The sequence below is a fragment of the Neurospora tetrasperma genome, assembly GCF_000213175.1.
Source record: "Neurospora tetrasperma FGSC 2508 unplaced genomic scaffold NEUTE1scaffold_5, whole genome shotgun sequence".
NCBI lineage: Eukaryota > Fungi > Ascomycota > Sordariomycetes > Sordariales > Sordariaceae > Neurospora > Neurospora tetrasperma.
In genome coordinates, this window is record NW_009799103.1 from 2,582,217 (window position 1) to 2,594,089 (window position 11,873).

At 51.1% G+C, this 11,873-nt stretch overlaps 3 protein-coding genes across 3 annotated transcripts; all 3 read right to left on the minus strand.

Annotated features, from left to right (window-relative positions):
• Positions 1 to 4,125: 4,125 nt before the first annotated feature.
• NEUTE1DRAFT_139866 (uncharacterized protein) lies at positions 4,126 to 5,997 on the minus strand (the record flags this gene model as incomplete). Its single annotated transcript, XM_009855124.1, has 1 exon — positions 4,126 to 5,997. One exon carries the CDS (start codon positions 5,995 to 5,997, stop codon positions 4,126 to 4,128), a length of 1,872 nt encoding a protein of 623 aa, XP_009853426.1.
• A 1,544-nt stretch (positions 5,998 to 7,541) lies between these two features.
• Positions 7,542 to 8,995, minus strand: NEUTE1DRAFT_124002 (uncharacterized protein; the record flags this gene model as incomplete). The annotated part of the gene is made up of 2 exons (XM_009855125.1): positions 7,542 to 8,868; positions 8,982 to 8,995. The coding sequence occupies 2 exons, from the start codon at positions 8,993 to 8,995 to the stop codon at positions 7,734 to 7,736; spliced, it is 1,149 nt and encodes a 382-aa protein (XP_009853427.1).
• Positions 8,996 to 10,472: 1,477 nt separating this feature from the next.
• NEUTE1DRAFT_67431 (uncharacterized protein) lies at positions 10,473 to 11,358 on the minus strand (the record flags this gene model as incomplete). The annotated part of the gene is made up of 3 exons (XM_009855126.1): positions 10,473 to 10,759; positions 10,868 to 11,227; positions 11,304 to 11,358. Coding segments are annotated over 3 exons (702 nt in total), but the record flags the coding sequence as incomplete, so codon positions are not given.
• Positions 11,359 to 11,873: the final 515 nt, after the last annotated feature.

Here is an 11,873-nt window from a genome sequence, read left to right on the forward strand (position 1 = left end):
ATTGAGCCAACCGTACTCGAATTCCGACTTGACGGAGGTTGAGTAGTAAGGTACCCAAGGTAAGTAGGTATGAAACAAGAGGGAAAAAAAACTTGGTCTCAAGGGGACGGAATGGAATGCAGTGCAGTGCCTGACCGGGACGGAGCGTTCGAACTCAGATCCTGTGCGGGAGTGCGGGGATTCGCTCCGCACGGTCAAGGTACCACTGATTCAGGTACCAGCCCAGACGTGCGCAGCCCAGAACCACGGGCAACTTGACCAGGGACTTTCCTGGGCCTTTGAGTCCATTGCGCGCGCCTCCCTGGCACAAATGCTTCCATGATGCCTTCCTCAGACCAACACATAACGGAAATAAGTCTGTCTCCTACCAATCTCCGCCGCGAGTCTTTTGTTCTAGTTTACAACTGCTTCAAAGCCTGGACTCAACTCAAGTCTTGACAGGAAATCTGGAGAAGATCAGATGGAACAAAGTAGTGACATGCCCCCTCGTCCCCTCGATGCAGAGGCCCCTTTTTTCGGATATGTACTAAATGCAAGTCACAATGCCGGCATGGCCTCTTGGACGCTCGTTGGCTCACACAGACTGCGCTTTCCCCTTTTGTGCTGCCAAATGAAACTTTAGTGCCCACTAGGTAGAGGTACCCATCAGATTGATGCCGTCCGTGCACATGACATTCCATGATATTTTCCTTCACGGCAGTTATCTGACTTTGTGAGCGTCTCTCCAAGAACCTCCTCTCCTCAGCCTCCATCGATCCGGACCCTGAATGCTTTTTTGTCTCCGTCATAACTTCAACTCCCCTTGTCCGATCTTCCTGATCCAAGCATGTATCTGAAACAGGCCTGGACTTGAAGAGAGAGGATCGATATCAACCGCGTTCCTGGTTTGGGTTTCGCCAAGCCCCAAGCGTTGCAACCTGGGGGGCCCACCGAAATTTACCACCACGCTCGGACGAGTCGAGTTTTTGAGCCCTGTCTCTACCCCTGGAACTATTCACTACTGCGTACACTAAGGGGTCTTCTCAGGGGTTGCAATATCCGATAGACCCTTTTGGAAAATCTGCCGCTTTCTCTCTTTTTCCTATATCCATTTGTCAGGTTTCCGAGCTGTCAGATACATAGTCTAATAAGGCAATTGCCTTTTTGACGGGACAGGATAAACAGAGAAAAATAGCTTTTGTACAACCATCCGGAGGGTAATCAAAATAGCATGTCATGGCAATCTCCTGATGTGGTTCAAACTCCATAATAGGTATCAACCAAACTTCAGCTACCTTTAGCTAGGCAGACGGACCTAAACAACAAAGCGCTGGAGAAAAACAAGGGACCGACCACTATACCGAGTGAGTCCACTGATGTGCCCTTGTTGTTGTGGGTGACCTCCACCTTTAACGCTCGACACGAACCAAAGTCATCCACCATGCACACACCTGGCACCATCAGGAGGACGCTTGACAACCACGTTCTCACTCTGTCTAGGATCATCAGATCGTCGCCATATTTAGCCCTAGCAATGATGGTGGTTCCCAATATCTATCTCTAGGCGACTAAACGACTCGCTGCCGAAATGCCCAGAATGCAATTTTCTATCGAAGCCACTTGATACATTCCGTCCAGTTGCCAAGTCAAGAGACTGATCAGCCTATGCATATCACATGCCGTTCAGGCCTATATAATGGCGGACGATGAGAAATGAGCCCCGCAGTTCAACAGCAATCGTCTCTTCTGGTTCGTCAGTGTCCTGTTCCCCTTTGTGGACTTTTTGTTTCTTTTTCTTTGTTCTCTCCGTTGCTGCAATATCTCGACGACATGTCAAACTCCCAATTAACCCTGTGTAATCCAGTCCTTTGTGATTTTGAAGTTCCACATGGACACAAGCTTCTTGAGGCTGAACATGAACATCTGAATCTCATTGGGCCAAGGGTAGGTGGTCTGTATGGAAAAAGGAGGTCTTGGTAATGCTTGGGGTTACTACCTGCTACCCCGGGGGACTGTAAATTCAATTCGTCTCGTGTCCTGCCTTTTTCTCTTGACGTTTCAAGACCGCTGAAGGGTAGGGACATTCAAAACCACTTCCTTGTATATCTACGATGTCTGTAAATGTTGCAGCATGCTGGCATATATGTGTTTACCTATAGTATTGATTAGGCCAGTTTCCCAAAGCGAACGGCCCAAGTCTTTGCGGTGGTTTATCATTGGCAGCCAATGAACTATACGCCTGCCGCCAGCATCAATGCAGATGCGGATCCCATATCAATCATCCACAACACCCTGCAGCGTAAAGCTCAGCAGCACTACTATCTTTAGTCAGTACATAGGCGGAGGAAGGAATGCACCAAATAACAACCACTGGTCACTTTGGCGGAGTGGTTAATGCAGTGGCTGCTACTTGCAAGAAGGCTTGGGTGATTCCATTATTTTCAACCAGTCGCAATGTGTAGATCTCTGTATTGATATCCACAACATCATCTACACTGTCATGAAGCATCCGGCTTTGTACATACAACTACAGCCTGCAAGCTACCGTAGAATTTCGCGGAATTCAGATTCCAGGTCAGGCACATACACCTGGTGTCTAGCTGGAAAAGGATGCCAGATTCTGCCCGTTGCACTTTCAAAATGCTGCTTTCTGTCATGCAAATACTACGCAAAAGGGTGGGGGAGTCAATGAATCCAAGCGGAGGTCTATATACCCAACCGACGACGATGATGCAGGGCAAAAGAACAATAGGGAGGGAATAGTAGAGAGGACAGGGACTGGGCTTCAGAAGGACCGAGCGAATCGACTGGAGGGTGGGGTAACCCAGAATCATCCTCCCAAATACAGCGAGTACAGAGGACATAGAATGCACAAATATGCTAAACGAGCCATTTGATTCCTAGCTGGGCACCAGGTGTATATGCCTGACCTGGAATCTGAGTTGCCCGAAATTATACAGTCTACCCATTGGGGAGGGGGTCAGATGCCTCTAGTTTGGTATATAGTTTTGCTTTTTGACCTATAAATTCAACAACAACGACTAGTCACTTTGGCGGAGTGGTTAACGCGTTGCCCTGCTATTACATAATAGTATAGCGTAGGCAATCCATTAGTGGGCGCAGGTTCGAATCCTGCAGGTGACGTCATGTTTTTTTGGCTTTTTTTTGATGTTCTTGACGTCCAAATGATTCCTTTTTGTTGTTTTTGATGTTTTCCTTTTTATATCGGTTGAATGGGACGTTGAAGGGCTGATGATACGCTTGTTGCGAAGTGTGGTGGTGGTTTTGCACTCAGTTTGCACAAAGGTACAAGTGCATTTGCTTCGCTCCTTCCACAAGGTGACGTTACTTTTTGCGCGGCAGGAACAGAACACCCAAGTAGAAGGCCTTGGTTCCCTCTGCAAATTTCTCTGATATCAAAGTCCGTGACTCCCTTTTTATTTTTTATTTTTTTCGCCAAGTGATGGGCCTTGTTCCTTCTACCTGTGGCAGTCGTCACCCACCTGCCTCTACACTCATCCAACTGTCTGTTTTTTTTTCTCTGTCAGGCGGTAGGACATTCCCTTTTTCTTCTTGAAAACATCCAAGGCACTTGATATCCTTTCTCTTTTTACAATCGTCCTCGCCATCGATGTCATCGAGCTCTTCATTCATCGCAGATGCAAACACGGGACTGGTCACGGTTGGAAATCACAATCTCTATAATCGCGGAATATCTGCACTTCAAAAACATTTCTGAATGAACCAGAACACTATGCCTCGACCAACATTCACTGCCCAGCATCCAATCGTTGTCGAAGCTGATGATGCTAAAGAAAAGCTCCCGGCTTTACCGCGCTGATGGAGTTATAAATATCTTCCACACGCCTCATATGCCTGCCCCCAACAGAGCATGGAAATCCCGGGTTTCATACATGCTTAGCATCGTCGAGCCAGTCAGTGGCTCCTATCGCGGTTCAGCGCTGAACATGGTTTGGGACGAACACCAACGAAATACAGCTGACAATAAGTCTCGTTTTCATCAGACACCAAATTGGCGAAAAGATCTCCCTGGTTGAATAACTGGACGCGGTATTGTAAGCGATCCCGAACGTGCCACCCTGCTACAGCCTTGAACGGCAGTGCCTCTATTCGAGACAACACTGCTCATTCCTCGTCATCCTCCTCCTCCTCTGGGTTCCCCTCCTCTGGCTCCCCCTCATCAAGATCCAACTCCTGCTCTTCCAGCCAAAAGTCTTCATCCTCTTCTCCACCCCCAAATTGGGTCTTCGTCATGCTCTCCGTCTTCATTTTCTTGTTCTTCTCGAGCCTCGTTCTCCTCTCCATCAACCCATCGAGCCGTTCAGATATTCTCTTCTCAGCTTCCTCAAAGATCTCCTGAAAAAGTTTCCCTGCTTGCTCGTTGATGAGCATCTTAACAAACGGGACGGTGATTTCAGTTAGTTTGAGCATGTTGTCGAGATCGTGTTCTAGAAGGGGAGTTTTTGGTACACGTGCATGCCCGTTGCTGCTCAAGCTGGTAACTCGGAGGATCTCGCCGTGAGCGACGCTATCACTCAAGACTTCGATAAGCTGCTTGAGGCAGCCGCCTTCTCCTCTCTCGACGTGATGTTCGCATGTTACCGGGAAGAAGCCATGTTCTTTGCCTGCTCCAGGGCTAGGTTGCGAACCCGAACTTGGGTTGCGGAAGCTACCAGAAAAGTTGCGTTTTATGCCCCTATTCTTAGCCACCGGAGCAGCACCCGCAGAAGCAGCAGCAGGACCCACATCAGCACCAGAGTCAGCAGAACCGGCAGTAGCAGTAGCAGGAGCAGCAACAGCAACACCAACATCAGCAGCTTGTGCCGCCGCCGCGCGCTCACACGTTTCTTGATAAAGGTACGCAACCAGCTCCAAGCCTGTCCATAACCGGTTAGGCGGCATGGCCGGCTGGTGAACGTGAGCGGCATGAGTTTGCGTTCGGGGGTGGAAGTAGCCATCGTAGGCGTCAGTAGTTTCGGGAGTCTCGTCCTCCTCGGATGGTGAGTTTAAGGAAGAGTCGTTGTTGATGATACTGCCACCATTCCCACCATTCCCGCTAAACCACTCCCTCCTCCTCTTCCGAATCTTCTTGCCCTCCGCCCAAACACCGGCACGATTTCCCTTCGCTCCAAACTTCATCAACAGCTTGACAGCAGCCACAGGACAGGTTTTCCAGGTCCATACAATAGGGCTAATTGGACCTGGGTCTGCACACCTGTGGTCTGGGCGATGGTCAAGAGCTTCACCGGTATAACGACTGGTCTTGGGATTAAAGGCAGACCAGAGCACGGATTCCAGAACGGGCGTGAGGCTGGGAATTAGATCCTTGTTGCCGTGCCAGAGAAGTTCTTCGGCAAAGGTCAAGTCGTGGGCGAGAAGGGCTTCCTCGAGTGCGGAGGTGAGGAGGGGACGGATGAGCCGGAGGGAGGGGAGGTACTCATCGCGGAAGGAGATGATGGTTTTGGAGGGAGATGGTACTCTTGTGCGAACTGGGAGAACTGTTTGGTTGATGGTGCCGGCTTTATCAGTGTCATTTTGTGGGTCGTTGACCCTTTTGGGAACGACCTCCCTGGCAGGAACCTCGCCGGTGATGGCCTTTTTGTTCGGCGTCACCTCTTTCTTTTTGGGAGTCACGGTGAGACGCGTGATCAGATGCCGATAGCGGTTAAGGAACGGCTTGATGACTCTTATGTTGCGGGTTTGAAGGCCATATTTCAGAGTGATAAGGCGGCCGGAGCGAAGATCCCGGTGGACCAGCGTGTAGTACAGCTCACCGCGGAGTTCTTGGCACGTGGCTGACAAGTTGACGATATCTCTGCGGTTGGGGAGAAAGTCGCAGATGCACATGAGGAGTTCGACGGGTAGTCGAGGTGCAATGATAGGGCTGCTGGGCGTAACAGTGTTTCCGGCGCTGTTATTGACGCTGTTGTCGATGGCGTAGCTGGGCACAAGAGTGCCATCGCTGCTATCGACGAAGACAGGTTCAGAGAGCGACATGATGATATAACCGATTATCGGACGATAGGTCAAAGAAGCGAGCGACAAGATTGCCCGAGGGCACCGGACGAAGTAATGCTTGAGGTGAAGGGATAGAGTCGTATCGAGTCTTTGGATGGCTGCGCCTTTGATCAAGAGAAGACGACGGGAGAAGCCTGGATATGGTAAGGTCTGTCGTCTTGTAAAAGGTATAGGCCAAAGGGTGCTTGTGATGGACTTGACAGCGTCCGAAGTCGGCTGACGTTTTATTTCAGGTTGCCGGTTGGCCGAAGGTTCAGATCAGCTTACCACGAGTGAATGGTAAAGGGCACGATTTGTTGAGACGACGTCGAATTGTGTGGGAGACAGCTGGTGGTAGATGTGACTGGCAGCTGATGTATGAACCTTGAGGTTTAAACGAACCTGATACTTGAAGGTTTTCAATGGTTTCCCGGTCCTGGTGAATGGCAGTTCTGGTGAAGAGCTCTTCGATCTGATCTCGGTGGACGGTGTCGAGAGGAGGCAAGGTGTAGAAGGTTGATATGGAGAACCCTAAAAAGGCCACATATATTTCGAGGGAAGGGCACTGCCGCAACGGTAATCGACTCCGAAGCGGAGGTGAAATGTCTGGTATATGTCCTCCTGCACTCTTCTGCGGTCTGCGAGATCAAGGTTCTGCGGCGCCAAGTTACATATGTGCAAGTGAAGTGGCTGACCTTGATCCTTCACTTCGCCACTGAACCTGAGGAAGCATGTTTCGCAGAACCTGAACGGCCGATGACCTTAGGTAAACTCAGCGAAGCGGGATTGCCTGGATATCCACAACCACAACCATGACCATAGGGTGCTGCTGTAGCTGTTTTATACCATCGTGGTTGCTTGTGTCAAAAGGTTCAATCTGAGATGGCTGTTCCGTACGAGATGGACTTTCAGTTCCAGAAGTTCTAAATGGTATCATCACTTTGTCAGTATCTTCGTTTCTTCGAGTGTCAGGCGCTTAGGTACCTTCCAAGGCGATAAAACTGCTCAGTCGACCAATACGTTCATTTGGAAAAAGTCCCATCAGCAACAACGCCAAATGGTGAACGAAACGCCGCTGTTCTCACGATGGTGTCGATGACAAGGCTGCTATGACGTCGTGTTACCCAGAAGGAAAGGGGACAGACGTACAGATATCGGATATATATACTTGAGCCGCACAGCCTTGGGATTGGTCGAGGTTTGTCCCGAGGATGTGGTACCGCTATCGCCATGAGACAGACACCCACGCGATATTGTACAGTACAAGTCACTCGTCGCGGTAGTAGTGAGTGGTTGGATACTTCAAGCGCGCGTGTGGCTGGCTCATGGGTGCCTACCTAGGTAGATAGGTAGGTATTGATGGACTCGTCGGGCAGTCTTGATTGCTTCCCCAATCTCCCACCATGTCTAGGTACCTAGGATAGTTACACCCATCTCAGCAAGCGATGACTTGACAAAGTTGAAAGAGGTAAACCAAAAAGGAAACCTCATGCTATGGTATACGGTACCTGTGTCCATTCCACAATGACCGGTAGGTATTCATGCCCCAAAAATGGTAACCCGAAGCCATCCATCTATCCGATCCGATCCAAAGTGACAACCCAGGATCTTTATTTTACAAAAGTAGACCAACTCACCCTAACCGACCAAGAACGCCTAACCAATCCGTCCGTCACGCTTCTTCCAGTGTTCAAAATGTAATACAATCCAGATCTGTGTAGCCTGGTTTGCTTGTATCACGGGCTTTCCTCTTTGATAACAGTCAATCTGCCGCTACCCAGCCTGCGTTGTGGCGCCCGTGTAACCCGATAATTGCCCAGTCTCGCTGTCAAAAACCTATTCTGTTGTGGCTCGCTCTTCAAGTTATTTGCTCTTTGTGCTCTTCCTGGTCCGCTGCGCTTGATAACCTTGCTGCGTGGCGCTTGTTTTCTTCGGGGTCTCGCCCCGCGTCCCGCCCGCCTGTTGGCGCTCATCTTTTCTACTTTGTCCTTTTCCATCATGGTTCTCAAAATGTCTCTTCCCAAGTCCCTTGCCTTGTCGTCATTCATGTCGAGTCCGTATAAGGTTAGGAACTTCCACTCCGTTTTCCAGTTTCTCTTGAGAAATTGCCTCTCCTCCTGAGTATATCGCCCGTCGCCCGGGTGTTGCTTTCGCCTCATCTCAGAACCAGGACCGACATTGTTGTTGTTACTGCTGCCGCCGTTGTCGTTGCCCGAAACAAAGTCCGGATCGGCCTCATCATTACCGGTGTCGAGCGTCGCGCTGCTGGCATCATCGTTGCTGTCCTGATCCACATCTCTATCCGCGAGCAAGTTTTGCATCTCCCGCTTCAAACTCCATTTGTCCAGTTCATCAGCGGCCCATTGCGCAAAGATGCTGAAGGGTAAACTTTCGGGCCACGCTTTAAGAACCGACTCCCGCGTTATCGGTCCGATCGGCGGCCCGCTCAGTTTCAGCGTGAACAATACGTGGTCTGGATCAAAGTAGGCAACCATTTTTCCCGTGTGGTCTTTGATGCAGCCTTTCATCAGTTCCTTTTGCTGCGTCTGCCCCGTGTGGTGGCCTTCTACCTCTTCACCGTCCATGACTGAGTAGCTCCTACTTTCGCCCCGGGCTGGAAAGATGTACACGGAGCACGACTGTCCATCGATATTTGGGATCTTGGCGAGGATATTGCAGGTCGCGTCGGGCACGTGTAGGACTGTTCTGAGAGGGAGGATGCTTTGATTTCGCCGGCCGGTGCGCGCTGGGTGGCGTTTGACGTTGAGGTTGACGGTACCAATGCCGCGGACGGCGAGGTTTTGACCGCTGATGCAGACGGTAGATTTGAAGGGGGTGTAGGTCGTAAACCATTCGCGGTCTTTGGCTACGCTGTTGGGCGAGAAGAGAACAGGTCAGTCGCGTGCGGTGAGATTGGGTCAGAGATGACAATTTGCGAATGGGACCAAAGAGGACTGAGGTCGTGGAGAGCCACTGGCACATACCTCACGTTGGACATGGTCGACCACACCCAGTCCGGACAGAGCATAGGTATGGAGGGGTGTGTACGTGCGCCGAGGTTCGTAGGGCCTTCATCTTTTTGGGCGCGTCGGTTTCTGATCTTCTTTTGCCTCTGATTTCGAGGTTTCCTTGAACTTTGCTTCCGGACGGCGAAGTTCGGCATACCCGCGGCAGTCATAGGGGAACCAGAGTGGTGGAACGAGACTGGCTCGCCCGTAGGTTTTGATATATCGTGGCCCATGGTGTGCGCGGGGCGATCTGGGACGGATTTCGAAAACCGGGTGGAAGGTATCGTCTGATAGCAGGAGGTCTATCACATCAGGTCGATGAGAAATGCTATAGTAAAGACAGAGAAGAGAATAGGCTCCGTAGTCTAGGAGCTGTAGAGAGAGAAACTAGACTAGAAGCTGTTGGGTCTTTGATGCAAATATCAACAAAAGCTTCATCATTCCGTTTTCAAGGTAACAATGAAAAGCATGTGTTTCCTTACTGTTTGCGCCTAGCGCCATCCACAGCGGGGTCTTAGCGTTGTCTAGTGGAAAGACCCTTGTGGGGTAGGTACCTACAAACGCACCCACGCTGTCTTAGGTCTAGACTAGTAGACTGGAGCCAGGTAGTGTACAGTAACTGAATATTTCCCCTTTAGGGGAGCACGGCCCGGGCCGGGCCACCTACCTCAGCCTCTTGTCATCCGTCACTTCCTCAACCAACACCTCTCCAAGACCATCGATTGCGCTGAATCTTGATGGGAGAAGCTTCAATCCTCAACCCATCATTCGTCACTTCAAAAACCCAGTCGTATCATTTCCCAGGCTCTGGTCATTACCTAGGTGGGAGTTGAAAAGAGCTGCAACATGTTGCAGAGAAAGCTTCAAAAGACGAAATGGGCGAAGCAGGCCACAACCACTTGGAGACTGAGCTGACTTGCCAAGATCGTAGGATGATGACGAAACCGACGGAAGTCTTATGAAAGAGGTATCATGTATACAACAGATTACAATGAGACATGATAAGCATAGTGAATATCTGAGTCTGGGGGTTGCAAAAAGAAGTCGACCAAAAATTTGACTCTATATGCTATGTTTCGCTATGTACAGACAGAGCAACAATGGCTCCCAATGCAAGGTCGACCAATAATAAAAATATCTACCAGAGAAGAGAAAAGAACATCCCCATCACTGATCAACAGCTCTCCCCGTCCTTCAACAAAAACACCATCGCCCACCACATCTTCAAACAAGCGAGGCAACTCAACCTCTCTCACTCTCTTCTCCGCCTTTTACTTAGTGCTTACGAGCGGCGCGCTTGCAGCCCTTCTTGGCCGGGGTGCCAGTGGGAGCAGAGCTCGCCTTGCTCACAGCAGCAGCGCTGGTCGCGCTCACAGCAGGGACCGTCGCACTAGGGGCAGAGGCAGGAGCACTAGGGGCGGAGGACGCAGCAGGAGCAGGAGCAGCCGAGCTCTGGGCACCACCATCGCAAGTGGCAACAGCGGGACCGGGGTTGGTATAGCTGGTAGGAACAGGGTAGTAGAGGTTGAACAAGAGGCCGGGGTCGGTGGCATTGTACGCGCCGGGGAAGGAAACCAGCTTGCCGCTGGTGTTGATGGTGCCGGTGCCGCCCGTCACGTTGAGCTGCGCGCACGCAATGTACAGCTGCGCGCCACCGACGGTGCCGGCGCTGTGCAGAGCAATGTGCTCCACACGGAGGAGGTACTCGCCTGACTCAAGGCAGGAGGGGAGCTTGACGGAGACCTCGGTGGCGCCTGTGGGAAAAGGAGGGGGTTCCGGTTAGCATCATGGATACATATGTAGGTCAGGGGCCGTTCGGGATGGGATGGGATGAGGGAGAGATGGAAAAAGTCAAGACATACCAGCACTAGGCCACGTGAGCTCGCCGGTTCCCAGTCCCAGGGGTCCATCCTGGTAAATCTTGAACCAAACGGCGCCCTTGCCATCAAAAGTGGCAGCCGTCTTGCCCTCGGGGACCTTGGCCATGTAAAAGTGCAAGGGACCGGGATGGCCGATGTTGTCGCCAACGACAAACGTGTAGTTGGACCCGGCCGCGACGGACAAAGTCTTGTCGGCGCCAGTGCCGGGGTTGAGCTCGTAGCAGGTCATGGATTCCGAGGTGACGTCGGCAACGGGGCCGCGGCTGTAATGGTTCTCGGTCATGCGGATGTGTTCATATTCTCCGGAGACGGCGCCAGTGGAGTAGCCCTTGGGGAAAGTGTCTGGCAGGAGGTGTTAGTAAAGAAAAGGTTGACAACCTGGATATCAAGTTCCAGTGGTAGGTAGAAGGGAACTCACAGTGAGCCTGGGCTCCGGCCGCAGCCAGGAAAGCGAGAGCGCTGCTGAACTTCATGGTGGATAGTAAAGAGTGTGATGGAACGAGAGTAAAGATTGTGAACGAGAGTAGAAGAAGGAACGACTGATGCTGATGATAGTAATAGCACCACGAAGAAGAGTGGGAAGATGTGATTTTATATTCTTTAGACATTGTCTGCTTCTTCCACCTCTCTCACCATCAACCATCCCCCTAAAGACCCGTACTCGTTAAGACCGCTTACAGATTACGGGTCCTGCAATCTCAGAGTCGAAGACTCCCCTCGACTCCCGATGGTGTTTATCCATGAGATGTTACCTTAGCCTTCCATCCGGCGGCATAAAGTCCATGTCTTTTTGCGAGATCGTACCCGACGTTTTGTTTCCATCGTAGCATACGCATGGGGCGTGTCGATAATCCTTGGGGGATGGGTGGGGGGACATGGCCCGATCGGTGTTCTCCTCTGCCTGGAGGGAAATTCAAGGGTAGCGGTCCGGACCATGGCCATGGAAGCGAAGCCTGTTCGACAGGGGTAAGGTAACACTCGGCGGAAG